At 42.5% G+C, this 22767-nt stretch overlaps 2 protein-coding genes across 2 annotated transcripts in view; both read right to left on the bottom strand.

Moving 5' to 3' along the window:
* The window catches only part of JADE3 (jade family PHD finger 3), a 36679-nt gene extending 33321 nt beyond the window's left edge, over positions 1–3358 (bottom strand). The window contains exon 1 of the mRNA XM_033147502.1: positions 3301–3358. The gene's annotated coding sequence lies outside the window, so the exon portion shown is untranslated. The remainder of the gene's footprint in view (positions 1–3300) is intronic.
* Positions 3359–8144: 4786 nt separating this feature from the next.
* RP2 (RP2 activator of ARL3 GTPase) lies at positions 8145–20160 on the bottom strand. The gene is made up of 5 exons (XM_033147503.1): positions 19941–20160; positions 12205–12870; positions 11076–11190; positions 9146–9231; positions 8145–8334 (listed from the first exon to the last, which is right to left on the bottom strand). The coding sequence occupies exons 1-5, from the start codon at positions 20073–20075 to the stop codon at positions 8251–8253; spliced, it is 1086 nt and encodes a 361-aa protein (XP_033003394.1). The 5' UTR covers positions 20076–20160; the 3' UTR covers positions 8145–8250.
* Between the last annotated feature and the right edge of the window lie 2607 nt (positions 20161–22767).

Genomic DNA, 22767 nt, shown 5'->3' on the forward strand with positions numbered 1-22767 from the left:
AATAACACTTAAAATATTTGTTGCTGTAAAGCACCTATGCCCCTTGAAAAGACTATTGATTTTGAAAGTACAGAAGACAGGAAATACATAGAAATACAGAAAAATATAGAAGACCTTTCACTGAGTCAGACCATTGGTTAATCTAGCTCAGTACTGTCTAGACCTGCCTTGGGTCCCCAGATGTTGTTGGACTACAACTCCCATCATCCCTGAACACTGGGCCCTGCTAGCTAGGGAAAATGGGAGCTGTAGTCCAACATCATCTGGGGACCCAAGAATGAGTCTAGACTGACTGGCAGTGGCTCTCCAAGGTTTCAGACAAGGAACCTTTTTGCAGCCCTACTAAGAAATGCCAGAAATTGAACTAGGACCTTCTGCGCTCAAAGCAGATGTCTCTCTACCACTAAGCTATGGACCTTCTCATGCATCACTTGTAAAAAAAAATTAGGCCCAATTCTTTAATTCAGTAAGAGTTTCACAAACGTGAAGAAGAGAACACATGGAGAAAATCCAATTTTCTTTCCAAGGAAGAAAATTTATCACGGGGATCTTTAAAGCTATTAGTATTCTGCATTATCAAATTCAAGTTCAATTGTAGCCAGTGATGTAGGGCAGAAAAGGCCTCCAACCTTCAGCTAGCTGAAACAAGGAGTTTTCATTTTTAATTTAATTTTAATACAGTCGTACTTTGGTTTGCAAACAGCTTAGTTCCCAAATGTTTTGGCTCCTGAACGACACAAACCCAGAAGTGACTGTTCCGGTTTGCGAACTGTTTTTGGAAGCTGAACGCCTGATGGGGCTTCCGATTGGCTGCAGGAGCTTCATGCAGCCAATCAGAAGCCGTGCTTGGGTTTTCCAATGTTTTGGAAGTAGAAGGGACTTCCGGAACGGATTCCCTTCGACTTCAAATGTAAGACTGTATATTGATTTCCCAAAGTGTTACTATGTTTTTATGTCTCTGCATGCCACACCTGCATCCCTGAAGACACCTGTTCAGAATTAAGAGCCACTGATGTCAATGGGACAAAAGTTATGAGCACAATATGGAAGGCTACAGCAAAAGTGAAATTTTAAGCTGCTCTCCTATCTCATTCCCACTCCCAGCTGGAATTTCTCCTGTTTACCAGTAAATCATCCTCTTTCAACACTACCTGCTCTACCTCAGAATGTGGTGGCATCACTAAAAGAGCCTTCTGATGACAACCCCAGTGATCAGGTAGACTGGTACAGCGAAGTCCAAAAATATGTCAGGTTCCATCCAAGCTGCATAGAATTTTAAAAAAAGCAAGCTCCCGTATTCTGAATTGAGCTTGGAAAGAGACCTGAAGCCAGTGGAGTTATTTTAACACAAGTGAGATGTAATCATAATACCTGGTCCCACTTAGCAGCTTGGTGACAGGATTCTTAAGTACAGTTTCCAAAACATTTTGAAAGGCAGCTTCACATGCCAGACATGGAAGTAGTCCAGACAGGAGGTTACCAGAACGTGAGTAGCATTATAATCAATGTTACCATAGGTCAAGCAGCTAATTAATGCAAACACTGCTCCACTAGGTGAGCTGTAGGTACGGTACTATCTAATTATTACTATCAGGAATATAAAGACCAAGAATATAAAAAATCAATTGAACCCAGAAAGTCAATTGTTAGCCTCTATATTCTCCATGAAAAGCTTTACTCAATCAACTATGCCTTTAATTAATTATAGTGCATTCCTATACATATCTACTGAGAAGTTTCAGAGTTTGATGAAACATATTCTCAGCAAAGTGTATACAGAATTACAACCACATTAGTAGGGCAACTTTAAATGGTGATGGCACACTTGCAAATGTTGGTTCTGGTACGATACTTAGGGGATGAATATAAGCATACAGTACTAAATATGATTTGATCAACGAATGATAGGTTTTATGTTTTAAAATTTCTATTAAACTAAAAAATAAATAAATAACTGATTGGATGACAACCCACCCCAAGTTGTGCTTTATCCAAAGTTAAGCTCGCACAAATACTAGTCTCTTCAACACCTTTTGCAATAGTTTCCTGGATGAGTTAATATGAACTTCACTGCAGGATTTGCATCTAGTATTAGAAGGCAATCAAACTGCAGTGAACAAATCCTGATCAGCCAAACATTTTCAGCTGCATAAATGTGAAGCATGCAACACTTCCATGGCTTAGCTAGACCTAAGTTTACATATATTACACCCACCAGTTAAGGTGCAATCCTATACAAGTATACATTATGTTCAGTGGGACTTCCTCAACAATAAATATACACAGGATTGCAATGCCATTTTTGGCACCACACCAGTGTACAAAGCCCTTACACGTGAAGCCTGTGACATGTGTTCTCAAAAACATTTAGATCTACTCAGTGCTTTTTTTCCAGGGATACGCAGAACCGGCACCTCTTTTTGTTGTTGTTAAAAAGTGTGGCACTTACTGTAACAACTTCATGCACCTTTATGAAGTTGTACAGGCACCTTTATTTTCTAGGGGGGAAAGCACTTCATCTACTGAACATGCATGCCTTCAGGGACTGAGCAGCACACCCCAGATCATTAGGTGTGGGGTCACTAACTGTTTGCCACAGGCTCATCCGGTTTGGAGATGGCAATAGATCAGGCCATAAAGACAAACTTTTCAGAACAAAGGATGTTCCACTTCACATACAGAGGTGAAATACTGCCTGGAAACCGCCCACAACCACGGAATCCTTCTGATCACTTACCACGTGAAGACAAAAAACACACGCCCCAAAACTCAGTCAGGGTTTTCTTTTTTTTTTGCAGGGGGGGAGAGAAAGGTTAACTTATGGGCCCGGCCCATTTGCAACCACATGGCTGGACACCACACCTACACAAACCACGTGTCGTGACGCGTAAACATCTACCTGAGGCGGCGCTAGGTCTGCTGCCGCCGCCGCTCCTCTTACTCGCTCACCTCTTGCACGCCCAGCCCCCTTCCCGCCCCGCCAACGTGACTCGAGCCCCGAGGCCTTGGCGCCAAACGCCGCCTGCACCCGGGGAGGGGGCGCGCGTAACGCGGCGGCGGCGGCAGGGATGGGCAATACTGGGGAACAAACACCACCCAACAACGCACGGCCTAGGGCCGGCCCGGGCCACCACCTCTCTCCTTTCTCCCCCAGCCCACCTAGGCCGCGCCGCCGAGCGCCCCGAAGCCTCCCCGGGAAAGGAGACCACCTGTTTTTTAAAGAATAAAATAAACGCCGCTCTCCCCTCTCCGACCCAAGGCAACATTGCGCCACGGGCGGCACTGCGCCCCACGACTCACCTTGTGGCTCTGGAGCGGGCGGCGCCGGCGGCAGCAGCAGCTTTTGCGCGCCCCGAGACTCCCCAGCTCAGGGGCCAAGGCTGCCGCTGCTACTTCACGCCGTCCATCTCCTCTTCTTCCCCACCCCCTCCCCGGTTCCTCTTCGGCCGCGGCGCCGTTCCCCTTCCCGCTCCCGCCTGCCTCGGCCTGGGCGCTCCTTGACTACGGACCGGCCCCGCGCTCCGGCATGTCGCTTGGCCAAGCCTGTCGCCGTGAGCGCCACCCGCCGTCCCCCCCTGTCGCTTGTAGGGGCGAGCAGGCCCTGTGTCCTTGTAGTCTCCCTCTTGGCAGGCCAGGCGGCGGCACAAGAGCCCTATTGTATTATTGACACTGCCGCTTCTGCTAGCTGCTGGAGCTGCCGCCGCCGCCGCCTCACAAGCTCCTCCTCTTCCCCTTCCCTTCCTTCTCCCACCCTGTGCCAGCTCTTCTTACCCGAGCTCGGCCGGTGGGGCTGCTGCTGCTTGCTGCTTCGCCACCTGCAACCCACACCGACTTACGAGATTTCTTCCTCTTGGTGACCCTTCATCGTCCTGGCCAGTCCGAGCCTCCCCATGTCGATTCGCAAAAACCTCAGGAGGGACTTGGTGCCAAGGAGACGGACCAAGGACTGCTGCAGCAGCAAGCAAACGCTCTACCATCGCGCGTCCCCCGTCCCTCCCATCTCAAAAGAGTCTTTACTTTTTACAATGAAAGCAAGGGTGCCCGCTGCTCTCGAGGCTCAGCCATCCGGGGGTAATTTTTCTATGGCGAGTCCGCCGAAGAAATTGGAAGATGAAATGCTTGCTCCAAGCCGACGACGAGGAGGAAGGCAATCTCACCCTTTAAGGCATGGCTGCTTGGGGAAGAAACTGGGACTTTGAAGAATTCCCTTTTTTTGCCCGCAATAGTAGCGCTTTAAATAGTACAGAATCCTAAAATGCACAGGGAAGAGTCGAAACAAGAACAGCTTAATAGTTCTTTTATTGTGTCGTTTGCAGAGATTGTGAAACTTCCGAGGAAGCTATAATAGTACCAGGAGGATTTTAATGTTTGACGTTTTGCTATGGTTTTATATGCACTATAGTACACCGCTCAGAATGACTGGGGAGACCCAGCCAGATTGGTGGAGTATTATTATTATTATTAATAATAATAATACAAGTCAGCACAGTCTGATAGCATAAATAGCCAGCAGGAAGTAGAGCACGTTTCAGGGCCACAGCCTCCCATTCTCTGGTAGTAAGCATTAAGGAAATGGATGCTTTTGAGCTGCTGAATCATGTTCAGTCACTTGTGTAAATGGAGACAACCCCCCCCCCCCATGCGTGAAAGAACGGGGTCAAAGGTAACATGAAGTGAGAAAGTGGTCTGAGAACTACTAAAACTTGCAGCTAATTTTGATAAAACAACACATATAACTGAAATTCAAACACATGGAGATGAAACTGACCTGGGATGATGGTCTAATTGAGAGGCATTACTCCAAATGATAGCCTGATACAGCATGCCAACTCTTTAATACCACAGTAGTACAAATAAAAAACAAGGGAGAAAAGAGCAACTTTGCCTCTATCAAATATAGAAGTGTGAACATAATAGCTGTAAGAAATAAGGTGCTGATAAAAATGAAATTAGCAGATCAAGGTACATACACACTGCTGCAGGTACACAGGTATGCACACTGCCAGCTTTTAATAAAATTTTAAAAATTGGTATAGTAGGTGAGAGCTAGGTTCCAGTCCCCACATGAAAAAATATTCCACAGTGGCCAACTGGATGCCTAGGGAAAGCCCACAATCAGAACCTTTGTGCTACAGTGCCGTCCCTACATGATTCCCAGAAAGTGGTATTCAAAGGCATTCAAAAATGGAGTGATGACATGAATTGGTTTAAACCTCCTTCAAGCCAACCTTTGACGATGCAGCTTGCAGTCTATAGGGATCAGCTCCAGTTGGCAGCTCCTGAGTGAAGCTGTTCCCAGTGGTGTTTACACTTGGCAACAAAATCTGAAGCTTTTAAAGGAATAATTGGCTCCCATGTGTTCCTTTGAACCATGCCTTTACCTATCCAACACCTCAGATGTGAGGCAGTGAGCATTGCTGAGGCAAAACAGTCTCACAAGCCAAATTAAGAACCCTGGCAGGCCAAATCTGACCTATGGGCTATAGATTCCCCATGCTACCTAACCTGGACAATTCACTTAAAAGAGAATGTAATGCAGCTCTGATCACTGATGAACCACAATTCTCCACTGATGAAATCATATTCTAAGCTGTTAGGCACTTATGCAGTAGATCCCTAACTTCCACCTTACAGCAAATGATTTTGGAAAGTCTGTTGGCCATCTTTACCCCTGACCAACTACAAAGCTAGCTAGCCAACCACAAAGCTTTGTAGTCGACACATACTGCTGTTGGGCTGAAGTTTTGAATAGTTTCACACAAAGTAAAAAGTGTAATTGAGGCCTGGCTTTGTGTAAAAGGTCTCTTATGGAGACATTTCCCCTGGATGAAGACCATGTTGATATAGTAAATATATTCTCACTTTAATGCATACAAATCTCACAAGTGGCTGCTTGGTGTGAATGTTTGCAGGCTACTTAACTACACATTTCGTTGAGCATAACCCTAACAGAGTTGTGTACTGGGTTATATAGCCACACCATCTATGGGTGGGAAGCAATTTATTCACAGCTATACTTAAGGGACCAAAACAGATGGACCACTTTTATTTATAGGGATTACTATGAAGCATGTATGCTGAAAAGGAGCTCTGAACACAACACATAGTAGTAAGTAGTTATTATGCAGTGGTGTTCTAGAATATGGTTTTTACACATCCGACCAGTTTTGCCACAATGAGAATTTATATTGTCTTGAACATTTTTATCATGCAGTTAAGTTCCACACAGTAATTTTCAGTTTTTATCTAAGAAAGTATGAGTAAGATCAGATATTTTTCTTTAATATATACCTTCCAAATTAAGTAATATGTATCAAGTCACTGAGCTCAGTTTGGTGCCCCCCTCTGCTCAGCACCCAGGGGGACCACCCGGCTTGCCCACTTTAAGGATAGCCCTGTTTGGACCTTCCTGTCAGGCCTTTAAAGTGAAGTAGTGGGAGAGTAAGAAGCCCTACTGTGAAAGTGTCCTGCTCAGTCTTGTCTGGATCCAGCTCATTATCAGTTGCTACATGAAGCATATAATGTCAAATTTTAAAGGACAAAGCTCAGCTAAATAAAGTGACAAGAGGGCGGCAATGAGACCAGTTAAATTAGTTACACAACCGTGAACAGAATTGTTTAGATCATGACACACACCCCTACATTTTTAATTTTACAGGGCTTTTTCATTTAAATATTTATTATAAATCACATTTTACAAGTGCTAGACAAAAAAAGGCATTATAAAAGCCATAACAAACATACATAACCCTGATAAAGCACTTACTGTAGTATGATACCAATGAATTAACTGAACAGTTTACCTTATAAAGAATAAGCAATAATTCACAAAGACCCAGAAATTAACTACACGGAATCCTTCAATTTTGACAGTATAAAAAGAAATTAGGAAATGTTATTAAAAACCTTCAATGATTTGACAAATTATCTCTCCCTACACATTGCAGAGCACTTCCTCTGATTTTAAAAGATATTTCCTGTTAAAGCTTCAGGTAAAAATTATGTTGTCTTTATCCAGCATATAGTACTATTCTAGCAGATAAAACCCTTATTTCCGTATAGCACGTATTTATAGTTGAAGGAAAAGAAAGAAAATTATTTCCTTTTTTACAGCTTGTATAAAGCACCGGTTTCTACAGATTTCAGTATAATTACAATCTTCTGAGTACACTTACTTTGTACTTAACATGCCACCTTCCAGATTAAGCATAGCCAAGAGACATGATTTGTACTCTAAGCCATCGTGTTGCACTCAAAATGCGTAAACCTGATTGCATTCTCTTGTTAATCTTTCATTTTAGTAATCTTTATTTTGACATTCGAAAACAGCACAAAGTCCTGCAGATGCATCTTCCCTCAACATTTGAGATAGAAGTTAACATTTATAACAGGTGCTTGGGGATGGCACCAAAAACAACAACCAAAAACCAGAATGCAGTCATCAACACTCAAGTTCAGGGCAGATTTGGATGACCAAAAAGCAGGATTTGTAAGGTCCTATTTTAGATTTTTATGCAAGGAGGCTCTCCCTGCTTATCATAAATTTAATACATTTGGAAAGATTACTCTTAATGCAAGAATCCAAAGCAGCGCTCAGTACCAAGTGGTACTAAGTACCCTGTACGAATACTAGCTCTGTTTCTGCAAGCACTTCTGCAGTGATTGAGTATTTAGAGTAAAGACACTAAATATACTTTAAGTCAGTGTAGAACCTGAAACTTTAGCACAAAAAATTAAGCTGGAATTTCTCGTCTCTGCTACTTACATGCAAGGGGAACAATCCAAAGTCAGCCATATTGATTTCAGTGTGACTGAAGTACATTAGATCCTTCCCACTGAAAAATCAAGGTGTGTGTAACTTTAGCAAAATTTTCTGTATTCTGTAAAATCAGATCACCTACAAAAGTTTAAATTACGGTACCTTTGGAGTGAACTTGACTGCAAATAAGTTTTAAGTTTGACAAAAACCAAAGCACATGTGTACCGGCTCTCTCCTAAATTCTACCAAACATACTGGACTTATAACAGGCTTATAACATTGAAACATTATATGCAAGACATAATCAGGTGAGCACTAAAGAGCTTATAAAGGTAGCTGATATGTGGCATGTTATCTGTTGGATGCATTCATTTTTTATATTTTATTTGTAAAGGCAACTTCTTGTTTTTCTTCAAAGTGTCCGACTATCAACTGAGTGCTATACAAACCTAAAGTACATCTCAACCGTCAATAAGATGCTTATGTCTACTTCACATTCCCATCTGCATATCAGCAAAATTATAGAAGCTGTCTACTTCTCTGGAAGCCGATGCCTTGTCCTCCGATACAAAAACCTGTAGTTTAAAATGAAAATGAAAATCACTAACATGCCCTCAACCAGATGATTTCTTTTTTTAAAAAAAAGAAATTTATTGAGTTTTACAAAACACAAAATAGACAAAAACACAACAAAACTACACTACAAAAAGAAAAACAAATAAACAATCAAGAACAATACAAAAAAGAAAAATTCATCTAGTATTTTATAACCTTATTTCTAATCTTATTGGGGGACTTCCCCCGTTCCCTTATCTGCGTACAGTATAAATCTATTTTAGCAGTTTCTTAACCAGTTTAATACACATTCATGACAATTCTTCTTAACCTCAACCAGATGATTTCATACAAGATTCTATTTTTAAAAAACTGGATCATATTGTTAAGCCGCTCCTACTACTGAGTCAATTCAAGTTAAACATCAACTTAAATCCTGGATAAAACAGTAATACCAAAGTGAGAGAAACATGTTTTGTAGTTGGCTTGTTTCAAACATACCAAAGTTATCATTAACCACAGTTTGTCAGTTTGGATACTGCAGGTTGTGGTTAAGCAAGCGCATTGGACCAGTCACTATGCTTCTATTAAACCTCTTGCCGAGGGCTGAAACATATGCTGCCTCAAGCTCCTTGGACGAAGGAGGGGATAAAGTTTTAAAAAGCAGTCTTAATTTTGAAATTTAGTATTGAATTAAAAAAACAGTAACTGGTTTCAGAATCAAGCACTCTTGTGAATAACTATATTTCAATGCGTAAAGGAACACACTAAAGTAACTTGCAAATGATACCAATAGTTCTAGAATACTCTAGAACCTGTGCTGCTACTCACCTTAGCTCCACTGAAGACATTGACAACAATGTCTTGGCACGCTGCTACAGAACCGTCACCACAGAACTCTAGAGCAACAACGGGACCTAAGAAAAAGATAGTATTTTTGTCATTAGGAAATTTTCAGATATTTGACCCACAGAAAATATTGCTCTTTTCACAACAAGAGCAGAAGCAGTCCATGACAGAAAAAGCTGTATCTCAGAAAACAAGTCTAGTGTTACACCAGAAGTCTGAAACCTACGCAGAACCTCTCTCTGCACTCCCAACAATTTTCTTCTGGTAATACCACTGCCCCAACAATCCAGAATGAGGTTTCAGTGAAACCACAGAAAAACAGCCACCTAATTACAATTTTTACCAAATATTTGTTTATATTTGGTTTCCGAGCACAATTCAAAGTGTTGGTGTTGACCTTTAAAGCCCTAAACGGCCTCGGTCCTGTATACCTGAAGGAGCGTCTCCACCCCCATCATTCAGCCCGGACACTGAGATCCAGCGCCGAGGGCCTTCTGGCGGTTCCCTCACTGCGAGAAGCAAAACTACAGGGAACCAGGCAGAGGGCCTTCTCGGTAGTGGCGCCCGCCCTGTGGAACGCCCTCCCGTCAGAAGTCAAGGGAATAAACAACTACCTGACATTCAGAAAACACCTAAAGGCAGCCCTGTTTAGGGAAGTTTTTAATTTGTGACTCTGTATGGTATTTTGGTATTTGTTGGAGGCCACCCAGAGTGGCTGGGGAGACCCGGCCAGATGGGCGGGGTATAAATAATAAATTATTATTATTATTATTATTATTATTATTATTATTATTATTATTATTATTTATATACTACCCTTCATCCGAGGGTCATAGGGCAGATTACTGTATAAAAACACAAAAATACATAAACAAACAAGACAATAACCCCTCAAGTTTGAGGGAATACAACAGCATTCCCTCAAGTCTAAATATATGAACTAACATTTTCACCTGCAATGCATGTCTGAGAAACAATAATGCTTGTTTAAATATTAGGTTTACCTTTTGAAAAAGAAAATGTTTATGTAGAAGGGCTTAGCAAAGCAACTGGTAAATTTCTTAACTCCTTTATATAAACTTTTCTTCAAAAGAAATATTTAAATATGCAAGTCAAAGTGCTTCAATGACTTCATGGGGAAAACAATACATTACACTAAAGCAACTAAAGGTTTTGTCATCCTTATTTGCTAAACCAGCATAACTTCAGCAGCAAATATATTAGGAAAGCATGAAAGACCAGGCAAAATAATGACTGTTTTAAACAAAAAAAGGTGAGCATTATCCTGCTGGTCAGAGGTGGGCATAATATTGTCTATAAAAAACAAAAAGAAATAAATTAAGTTTCAGAAGTATTGTTCCAATTTTTACAGGAAGGATAATGTTCCTATAAAGACAAAAATGTTCCCATAGGCTGTGATTTTCAAAACTTATTGCAGTTGGTTCTCCTGTAGATATGCAACAAAAGGAAAATCTTGCAAAATATTTGCAGATGGAAGAAATTAATAATGTCATGCATAAGATGAACAGGAAAGCATCAGGGCCAGATGGGCTTCCTACAGAGCAATATAACGCATATTCATACTTTCTGACCCCTACGTTTTTCTGTGTTTATCAAAAGACTTTGAATTAGGTACCCTGTCAAGTTCAATGTATGATGCATATATTTCTGTAGATACCTATTTGGACTTCTGGAGGGCTTATATCAACTCGTATTTTCAACTTTAGATGGAAGTACTAATGACTATTGTATTCTCAATGTGAGATTATGGTTATTGTGCTTTTTATGTCCTTTAAAAAAGTTTTTTTATGACACTTAAAATATATATCAAAGATTACAATTCAATTCAATCGTTTTATTGAGTAAATTTAAAGGAACAGAAGTGTTTGTTTGTTTTCTGTAGTCGTCATACCTTTTTCAAGTAAAGGGATAAATTCAGGCGCTCTTTCCTGGAACACTCGTCGAGCATCATCAGCTTTCATGGAAACCTCTTTAGTCTGAACTAACCAGAAGCCTTTGCCAGTCATCTATTTCAACAAGAATTAGAATTTCATATAAATTACGGTAACTAAATATTAATATACCATTTTGCTTGCATCAAGGCTATAACCAATATATGCAAAGATAAATTCCTATTTACAATATCCAGTCATTTGTTGCACCTTTCTTTCTTTATGCTTCCTCGAACAAAATATTGGGGGAGGCAGGTAAGCTCTGCCCCACATTTGAACGGCAAAGCATGTCAACCACTGGAGGGGATGGTCCCCTCAAATATTTTATGGTGGGTTGAAGGGACCTCAGGCCCTAGGAATTGGCTGCAATGCTTCCTCCCCATTTTACTGAACCCTCAGGTTATCCACAGCTATCATGTTCCAAAGTGATAAGCCACTGTGGCAAGTGCACAAATGAAAAATGTGAGGCAACCCCCATCCACAGATGACATGGGGTGGTTTACAAATGGTATAGCTGAGATTCCTGCATTGCAGGGAGTTGGACTAGCTGACCCTTGGATCCCTTCCAACTCTTAAGATTCTATGATTTTATATTTCTACGAAATGGGGCCCTAAGGAAAAATATTTGATGCGGCAGAACCTTTCAAGGCAATCTTCTTCAAGTCCAACTTCCCATACAGTGGATAAGAGACTCTTCCTTCACTAGGGGGACAAAGGTAAAGCAAATGACTGAATATTGTAAACAGGAGTAATTTTCTTGATTATAGCATTTTTATGCAAGCTAACTGGATACAATCCATGGTCTTATCCAAATTTGATGAATTTTCTCCAATGGCTTGGTTAAAAGAAATAAGTAGGCTACAGGAAGAAGTTACAGCATCCCACCCTCACAGTAAATTTCCTATCCGCACAGTGAATGTGGATATAGGACCACAGATAAATCCGGAGCAATAGTTTGGCTATACCAAGTGCAACTTCCTAACAGCCATTTAGAAACTAAATAGTAGTTTGGCACTTAAATGTACATTTCTAGAAACATTTCATAGTTTTTAAGAAATACAAGTCAAGAGAGACAGACGTGTTTCTTACCTCATCAATTAACATTCTGGCATTGGCAGTTGTATAATCCCCAGCAAAGAATACTGCCAGGCAAGATTCTTCACTGTGCTTTGGACGTCTACCCTGCGTAACTGGAATTATGCTCCTGTTGGCATCCATTGAAATCCTGACAGCTTTCAGTTCCTCAGCAGTTGGCAGTGGTACATGGTCCTGAACTAAAGCGTCCACAGCTAGAAGACTCCAGTTGTTCTCTCCCGATACTGGTGTGAAATCATGGATATTGCTCCATGTATTGTTAAAGATGCTCAGCCCTGCATCTTTCAGCTGCAAAGCCAGCTCTGGATAGTAGTACTGGAAACACCCAAACTTCATACCTGTAGATGATTCAATGATGGGTTGGGTGGCACAGCAAAGAAAGACGTCCATCTTTCTGCAGTCCCGGGTACGAAACTGCTGGCAAGCCACTACACATTTACAATCTTTGCAATCACGGAAAAACACGCTGCCTTTCACAGGTCCTAAAAATATTCGGCAGTTTGTACAGTCATCAATAGTGATTGTAGCCGAGTGGTCAAAGATGTAGATATTGCAGTTTTCACAGTCCTGAATAACAAACTGTTGCCCTGCAACTTTCCCAGGTAAACGTCCCACTGTTTCATCCTTGAGTCCAGAAAACATGTAGTCTTTAGGATCAATCTGAAAGAAAAGCACAGGCATGTAGCAAGACAATACGCTTAATAAGCTAACCCTAAGAGAAAGTGAGCACATTGTGGTGAATGACTTACTTCTTTTGTGACATTGCTGTATTCCAAAGAAATATTTTCTCTGTTATTTATATAAGCAATTGTCATGTTACTCAAGGATAAGAGATGCAAGGAAAGATATTCTTTTCGGACTGGTGTTTGTTGCCAATGAGTATACAAGTGGCATACAATGGTCAACCAGTCAGATATGAAGTTGTGCCATGAAATAAAACTGAACACACAGAAGTTCATTGATGCCTTTTCACTGATAGAATAACCTTTTGCAGAATAGAATTTCTAAAGTTTACAGTTAAATATGTACGCTGGGGAGGGGCTGTAATTCAGTAACAGAGCATATGCTTTGCTTGCAAGAGATCACAGGTTCAATCCACCACCCCGGGGGGGGGGGGCGCTAGGGAAAATACTCCATCATGAAATCTTGAGGAGCCACTGTATCAGTGCCAACAATATTGAGCTATATGAACCAAATATCTGACTTCGCATAGGGCACCATCATATACTCCAGACTAACTTTAGGGCAGAGGAATGATTACAGTTTTTATGGAGTATAATTATATTTAGGTAACTTTAGGCTATAGATAGCAAGCCAAGTTACAACACATACGTCAACAGATAATTGAGGTAATTCAGAACATAATAATTTAATAAAATTAGCCAGCAAGTCATATTACTGCCAGAAACAGAATACATATAATGTGCTTTTAACCCTGCTATTTACTTAGAATACTCATTCTGGTCTATTATACCAAGAGTAACTAAAAATCACCTTTCAGAAGATTCTCAAAATAAAAACCACACTCAAATCTAGTATAGGAACAGAAGCGTCCATGTAGAACCAAGACTATTCAGGCAGCATTTCATGCCATCATTTTTGTTCTTCCCTGGTGTCATAGCGAATTGAAGGCCAAATGCTAAGAGCTTCTTTGTTTCTTTTTTGTCTTCTTTCCCCATTTTATTTGGTAATGTTAAGAATGCAGTTGAAGCACTGTTGCAATCTAGTTTAAATTCCTCAAATATTCATTTCCCTCCCAATTCCTTCAAGGAGCAAAAAGTAAAACTGACTTTTAGATACTAAATCTAACATTTGTATATTACCACATTACTGCACAGTAAACAAATGGGTAACTTGAAGAATGCAGTTCTTATTGACTTGGAAAAGTTCATCCACAAGAAACACTAAACTGTGACTTGGTGATAATGTTAAAAACTGAGATATGAAAGCTAGGAGCTAGATGGCACCTTAAACTTAGGTTATGAGCGCAACAATAGAATGTCTAGGTGTGCTTTTTTATATAGTAAGAATACAAAGCTGAAAATGAATGAACTGCAGCTAAAATATGTTCATTTTTCACATGGTCTAGTCCTTCCCCTGCCCACCCCCCTATTATTTTTTAAAGGGTTTCTTCTCCAATTTTCATGGAGTAGCTGGAAGTGGGAAGACAGAAAAAGTCCTCCTTTCCTTCCACTCTGCAGTTTTAATCCGAAACCTTAGGTGCAGTACTGCACCCCAGAGCTCAGAAACTGCTTGTGCTAATGAAATTCCGTGTCGCAAAATGCGCCTAGAACAATGGGAGTTTCGAACACTGGCGACAGAAGACTGGTGCCACAGTAAGCGTGAGTCCATCATGATTCTCTCCCTGCCTGCTCCTTCTGTATAGTCTTAAGAAGCAGTTTGGAATGTTTTGCTTTATTTGCCATGACATCCAAATTGAGACAAACCATAGTTAACATTAACTGTGGTTTGTTGAAACAAGGCAACTTCAAAGTTGCATCTCTAAACCTTTTCTAAAAGGGATCCCTACATACGCTATTAAACCCAGGTAACATAACTACGTTAAAATAACTATTCAGTTGATTTACTCAATCCCTTATTAAAAAGGAAGTTGATCAGAAAGGGGAAAAAACTCCAAGTCACATCACTGTGAAATGTTCTATTTATACACTACATGCAGATACTGTACATGTAAATAATTTTCTGTATTAGACTAGCCCCAAGTGGAATTAAAATTGCCCAGAAAGCGAAGTTACACATATTGCTGGGAACTGTCACACATTTTAGTGTTCTTGTACTGCCCTGAAATATGCCTTAAAAATGCTTTTAAAACTGTACTGTGAATGTTGAAATTATAGATAGTCCAGGATTATTGAGCAAGGCAGGACAAGAAAATATACAAAGGCATGTCAGGACCTCAGGAATGCCCAGTAATGCTGTTCTCTGTAACTGCACTGCATGAGTGTGTGTGGCCTGTTCAGTCCTGCTCCATTCCACCCTCATATACCAGATATTTTATTTAGCCTTCTGGCAGAGCACAACAGAATTAAAAGAATACACAACCAATTAAAAATTATAGCTACAACACCACAGGATCATACTATCTACTGTACTACAAATGGTTTTCTTGCCTCGTGTATGAAATGTACCAGTAGGAAACTCTTGAAAAGTGGTTACAGGCAGATTAAACCTAACCTAGTTTCATCTACATTCACACAAGCCCTTCAATAAAGTAAGTTTTAGGACCTAAAATGACCTGACATTAAGGCTCATCTACACTCTTGATTTTCTAGCTATGTTTGAAATATGAAAGTATAGCCAATTTGATTATTACTAATGTCAAACCATATATTCTAAAGAGCTGCAGTAGGCAGATCAGAATCTACTGGTAGATCTCACAGGGATCTGCAGTAGATCAGCAAGAGCTACAGACTCCCAGTTATCAAACAATGGCTACAATATAGTATTTTTATGTAAATTATGCTGCTGAAAGCTAACAAGGAGTGGACTTGATTTAAAATCTTAATTCATTTCTAGATGTTGGTTGGTATCCATCTGTCTCAGGAGACAATAGAAGAGTGTGTCTTCTGAGATGAAGTCAAACTGTTGTAGAGTTATAGCACCTGCTGTGAGGCATATGAAGACATCCGGTTGTGCTGTGTACCACTGAGTTTCTTCTTTCTGTGCTGTTCCCAACTCAATTCCTAGGTTCAGCATGCACTCATAGGCCTGTAGTTCTGATGTAATTCTGATGCCTTCTCCTTATGTTTCTGGCTCCCCCCCACCCCTGTTCATAGGGTTCAAGTAAAATACCAAGTAGATTTGACAAGGCTGGTCTGCCCACTCCTGCTACTAGGAAAATTTATACAGAACTAGCCCTGAATTAATAGTACACGTACGTACGTATGCATGTACACACACAAACAAAATTTTAATTATCAAAAAGCAGGTCCTCATATAGCCCAAACAGCACCACTTTGCATTTTCAGAGGAAACCATGGTTTGCACAAGTACAAAACAAACAAACAAACCAAAACTTTAGAAGAAAAAAACCTAAGCAAGGCAAAAAGCTATGAAAACAACCCAACAAGGTCTAAATGTACATTCAGAACATTGGCTAGACACTGAGGTGGGAGAAAGAGAGGGAGTATCAAGAAATCTGAGATGGAGTATTCCACACAGCAACATTTGTTACAGGTCACACCTGTGCAGCATTTATTACAAGTCCTTCTCATCAAGTAGCTGCCTCTGCCTTAATTCCAATCCTCCCCCCATCACCATCCGTTTTAAAACATATTAAACTGGTGGCTTTATTTAATCCACTTAAGAGCCTTAGGTGACAAGGGCATTTGGCCATGGTTAAATATAAATATAACCCTTAAATTTAAGTGTGTCAAGTCTGCTGCAGGTAAGTCTGCAATGCTTTAGAATAGTGATGGCATAGAGAATTGAAGGTAAAGGTAAAGGGACCCCTGACCGTTAGGTCCAGTCGCGAACGACTCTGGGGTTGCGGTGCTCATCTCGCTCTATAGGTCGGGTGATGTGGCCAGCATGTGTAAGCCACTTCTGGCGAACCGCATGGAAATGCTGCTTACCTTCCTGCTGGAGCAGTACCTATTTAACCAATTGCACTTTGACGTGCTTTCGAACTGCTAGGTGGGCAGGAGCTGGGACTGAGCAATGGGAGCTCACCCCGTCGCGGGGATTTGAACCGCCAAGCTTCTGATTGGCAAGCCCTAGGCTCTATGGTTTAGACCACAGCGCCACCTGCGTCCCTCCACAGCGGTTACAGTTTAAATCCTAGGCACTCTCTTTAAGAGGAAGGGCTATTCCCTGAAACACATGGGCATTCATATGCTATATGCAGTCCAGGGTTGTCTTAAGCTTATCTGGCGCTGTGGTGCAAGGATCCCTCTGGTGCCCCCCCCCCAGTCCCACGTTTCCCTCCAGGTGGCTCTTCCGGCGGGACGGAGGCTCCAGGTGTGGTGCTGCCGGCGGGGCTGGAGGGTGGCTCCTCCAGCAGGGAGGAGGCCCCAGCCACGGCGCAGCATGGTGGAGGTGGGTGAGGGCGACACTGCCAGAGGGGCTAGAGAGCGGCTCCTCTGGCAGGGAGGAGACTCTGGGCGCAGCACGGCATTGTGGAGGTGGACGAGGGCGGTGAGCTGATGCTGGGAGGCACCGCATCCAGCCTCCGCCTCTTCCCTGGCGCCCTCCAGAACGTGGCGCCGTGGTTCCCCGCACCACTTGCCTCTATGGCTAAGACGGCCCTGATGCAGTGTCAGAACAGGAACAGACAGGCCTAAAGATAAAGGTAGGGAAAGTGCAGTCCTCAAGACGATGCGGCTGCATTTTTTTTCCAAAATATAGTCTGGCCCCCCACAAGGTCTGAGGGACAGTGGACCAGCCCCCTGCTGAAAAGGTTTGCTGGCCCCTGGTCTAGAGATTGTCAGGGGGGAGCTAGAGGTGTAAATGACTATAAGACTTTGAAAAACTGTTATCACTTATTTAAATGCATAAATTATGCTGAATGAAACCAAACAGTTTTAATTGGATTTTGAATTATTGTGCAAATGATTTGTCACTGTATTGCATTTTACTGTTTAGTTTTATTTACAGGTAGGTAGCCGTGAAGTTGAACCTGAAGATGAGGCTCCAGTACTTTGGCCACCTCATGAGAAGAGAAGACTCCCTGGTAAAGACCCTGATGTTGGGAAAGATGGAGGGCACAAGGAGAAGGGGACGACCGAGGATGAGATGGTTGGACAGTGTTCTCGAAGCAGCTAGCATGAGTTTGGCCAAACTGTGGGAGGCAGTGAAAGATAGGCATGCCTGGCGTGCTCTGGTCCAGGCATAGGCAACCTTCGGCTCGCCAGATGTTTTGGCCTACAACTCCCATGATCCCTAGCTAACAGGACCAGTGGTCAGGGATGATGGGAATTGTAGTCCGAAACATCTGGAGAGCCGAAGGTTGCCTATGCCTGCTCTAGTCCATGGGGTCACGAAGAGTCGGACACGACTGAACGACTGAACAACAACAGCCGTGTTGGACTGCCATAGTCAAAACAAAATGAAAAAAATCCTTCCAATAGCACCTTAAGAGACCAACAAAGTTTGTTCTTGGTATGAGCTTGGTATGTACATGAAAGCTCACACCAAGAACAAACTTAGTTGGTCTCTAAGGTGCTACTGGAAGGAATTTTTTTATTTTTTATTACCGGTATGTTTAGAGTTTTATTGTCTTGCTGTCTACCTTAGTGTCTTCCTTTCCTCAGGCAAAGCACTATCCTTAATAATGTTTTTAATAGGGTAGGGGGTACAGTGGATGAGTTTATGGGACCAAGGCAACAGTGGCCTAAAAAAAATGACGGTGTCATGCAAAAAACCATTTTAGACTCCTTAGTGTGAGATCTGTCAATTTGCAAACTATACAGTTTAAGGGAAGTTCCTTCCATTACCACAAGAGGAAGTTGAGTCAAAAACTACTGGTACATAAAACCTTCCTCAGTTGAAATCACCTCCACCACCCACCAAACACATGACCATAACATGAGTCAAGTGTTACATACCTCTAAATTTTGAAATACCCAATGCACAGAACCAACTAGACAAAAAATAATTAGGGAGCCAGGAAAATAAAGCGTATGCAACCTCAAAGAGTGGCTTACATAGCGTTGTGGAAAGAACGCAATTAGTTAGCAAACAAGCACAGAATCCTCTGGGGAAAACAGCTGCCTTGGCTACTACCTGCAGCCTCATTGCGAATTCACAAGGGGTTGGGGTGGGTAGGAGGGATGAAATAAGAGGAAACCATTATGTTTTACAATCAGATACACAAGATTACAATGATGCCCTCTTTGCTCAAAATCAAACCACCTCCAGATTAAATCCCAGAGTGTTAACCATATCAGCTGCCAAACACAAGATGTGCTGAGGTACCTCAAAGGCAAATCGATTGGTGGCATGATCTGAAATACCCTTCACAGGATGCTGGGAGTGAAAGTACAAAACAGCTTATTCCACAACACTTACTATGCATAGTAAGGGCACATTTAAGGTGTTAGATAACCACCTTCCTTAAGGATAAGAAAGGGATGCGCTAAGCGATGTTGAGCCTGCTCCCCAAGAAGGTAAGAGGATAAGACGTGCTGGAAAAGGAAGTACACGCAGAGAGGAAGGAAGAGTAACGAAAGACAGAAGACGTGTAAAAAGAAAGGAACTCGGGACGTCAGTAGAGAGGCACGGAAGAAAACAGATGGTGAGCGACATGGAAGTTCACACGTAGCGGAATTGCTTGCACAGCACAGCATTAAGGTACCTCAGCTACGTTGAACTTGGACCACAACCACCACCCCAGCCTACGGAAGAGCGTTTAAATACAGCTTTTTCTGCAAAAAAAAACAAACCCTCCACCCACGCTCAGGTCCAAGAAGCGTGGCTCCTTCCACCCACCTTCTCCCGAAAAGGCACTTGGAAGAACCGATAGGGAGGAAAACCCAGGCTTCCGCCACCCCAAGCCGACCCGTGTCTGTTCCAAGGACGTTCACACGTGCATCCATGGCAGAAGAGGATCGCAGAAGCAGCGGGGAAGGAAGGCGCCCCAAGGGGAGAAGGGGGCGTCCGAAAGGGAGGATCATGCATGCAGTCAAGGGAGAAGCAACGGGGGGAGAAGAAACAACAGCCGCGCGTGCAGCTAGCCCTGGCGGGGAGTGGGCGGCAGGGCGGAGGGTTACCTTGGCTCGCTGGTCCCAGCTGTACTGCGGCTGCTTCTCGGCCTCCGACGGCACCGCGACGTCTCCGTCCCCGCTCTCGCCGCCGGGCTTCGGCTCTTTGGCCTGCTTCCTCCGCTTGGAAAAGAAGCAGCCCATGGCGGTTCACCTCCTCCGGCCACACCGCGCAGCCCGCCTCCCCTCCCTCCGCGATCGCTCAAGGCAGCAGCCACCACCCCAGCCGCGGCTCCCGCTAGCCCAATAAGCCTCGCCTGGCCCCGCCCTCCGCTTTAAGCGCCCGCTTCCGGCTTCAACCTCGCCCGTCTCCCAGGGCGACGGAGGAGGCTCCGCCCCGATGGACGAGAGACAGCCTATCAGCGGGTCGAGTCGGGGCCGTCAATCGGACTCGTTGACGAATAGGGAGCCTCTCCTCCTCCTCCCCTGCCTGAGCCTGGAGGCAGAGGGAGAAGTGGGTTTTTATTATTATTTTCTCAATAAATAATGATAATGGGGGAATCACTCGCCCCTCCTGTTCGTCACATTTAGCTGTCTTTCAGGGCTTAAAAATAAATAAATAAATCCCTGTATTGCAAGGGGGTTGGACTAGATGAACTTTGGGGTGCCTTCCAACTTGACAGTTCTCTGATTCTAAATAGAAATGCCCTGTGGTCTAAAATATCCCCTGGGGACAGGTGTGGCGGGGGAGTGTCCTCTGCACATGCTCAAATGCCGGGGTGTATGTTAATTGTAGCCTGGTATGCTGCAACTACAGGCTCATATTTGGCAAAAGGCACCAGGGCCAAGTTCACATTAGTTTTCTCCCAAAATTTGGTCCTGCCCAATATAACTTATGCGCTCTGGAAACTATTTTATGGCCTCCGTTAAGAAAATGTTTTTGCATTTATCAGGGTTATGGGTGACACTGTAAAGTTTATAGTATAATTATCTGCCATTTGGTTGTGTACTAAACAGAGTTTGTGGCCGAGGGAACCACGCCCCATTGCTTCCCTGGATCCCACTAGGTTTTATTTCAAATTAAATGGGAGACAGATTAGAGTGAAAACCTATACACTTCTGTTCAAAAGCAAACCCCATGGGACTTTCTCCCAAGTAAGTGAAGATAGGACTGCAGCCTTCACATAATAGAACTTACAATTGAATCTTATGCTGCTTCCTCAGAAGCAGGCCTATGAACCTTCAATTACTAGGCTGCCTGTATATTAATATGGAATAAAGAAGCAGTGGCTGCTTTAGCTGAAAGCTAGAAGCTTCAGAACAGACAAAAGAATCTACTTATTCACAGAGTGTGTACATAAAACAATAGAATTTGTGACCACAGGATGTAGTGATGCCACCAACTTGGGATGGCTTTAAAAGGGGATTAAACAAATTCATGAAGGATAAAGCTATCATTGGCTATTAGTCTTGAGGGCTGTGTACTACCTCCAGTCCCAGAGGTGGTGTGCTTCTGAATACAAGTTGCTGGTGGGCAGTAATTGTATGATGTGTATAATAGTTGTTCTTCTGGAATCACCATTCAGGGATGTGGGAACATCTAATAGTAATATCAATTTGTAAATGAAGAGTTTATGGGACTGATTCCCTGTGTTCCCATGTTGCAGTGCAGAATTCAGTCTATTGTGCTAGCCACTGGAAAAAGGAATTGCTCACTATTTTGTTTCTTTCCTATTTTGCCTGATTTCGCACAGGCTTAGGCAAACCTAAACAAATGGAGTTCAATGGATACACAACCCCATTTTTGTGTGCATACTTAGTGAGAGGTAAGCTCTCCTGTATTCAGTTGACAGGCAAGGGGAATATGTGCCTCACATGAACTTGAACTCCTGTCATCTCTGACCATTGGCCATGGTGGCTGGGGCTTCAACATCATTTGATAGGGCCACAGGTTCCTCACCCCTGTTCTAAGTAAACATGTATAGTATTAACATGCTTAACAAATGAATAACCTTGCTTAATATTTACCCAACAGAATATATGGTAAACATTGCAGTTCTCTTTGGGAAATGCTGCTAGCAGACTCTAAGGAATTAATTATCACAGTTGTTGACAATACAAAATATCAAGGGACTAAAAGGAGAGGATGTGTGAAAACAGTTACACCATAAATAATAATCTGGCTCAGATTTCCTATAATATTTAGCATTCATATAAAAAGCCAAGGTGGTCAAAATGACCTGTTAGAAAAATGTCAAAACCCACATTACAGCAGTACCTTTATTAAGCCATTGTTACAGCGTGAAAGCTTTTGAGTTCTCCACAATGCTTCATTAGGCTAGAAGGTAAACAAAACAAGAGGGAGGGGTGGAAAAAATTGCTGATATTGGAGCCAAAGATGGTGTCTGCTTTAAGTCACAGTCTTAAGGTGAAATATGGGAGGTGACAGACATTTATATGAAATTCTGCAATGTACTTTGCTGGTCTGAGGTTGCACCAGAGTGCTGGAAAAAAGAAACATATATAGTAATGTTGCATGCTACCCCAGTCAGATGGGTTGGGTACAAATAATGAAATAATAATATAAATAAATAAATAATCTCAAAGTGATATGAGATTCCAGAGGTTCCAGGTGCTTGCTCAGAATTCGGTTTCTTTGGAATGAGGAATAGTGGAGACTGTTGTATCTTTATGATATATGCTTTTTAAATGAAGGAGCTCACAGCATTAACACCCCAAGATGTCTTGCTTCTCCCATAGTCACAGCCTTGGATTCAAGCAGAAGTCAAGCATGGGTCGCACTATCTTGCTTATGCCTGCAATCTGCTTCTAGCTCAGCTCTCTCTCTCACTGGCCTCTGTCTTTCTCACTGCCATCCATTTGCCCTCTGGTACAG

This window comes from Lacerta agilis, chromosome 4 (assembly GCF_009819535.1).
Source record: "Lacerta agilis isolate rLacAgi1 chromosome 4, rLacAgi1.pri, whole genome shotgun sequence".
NCBI lineage: Eukaryota > Metazoa > Chordata > Lepidosauria > Squamata > Lacertidae > Lacerta > Lacerta agilis.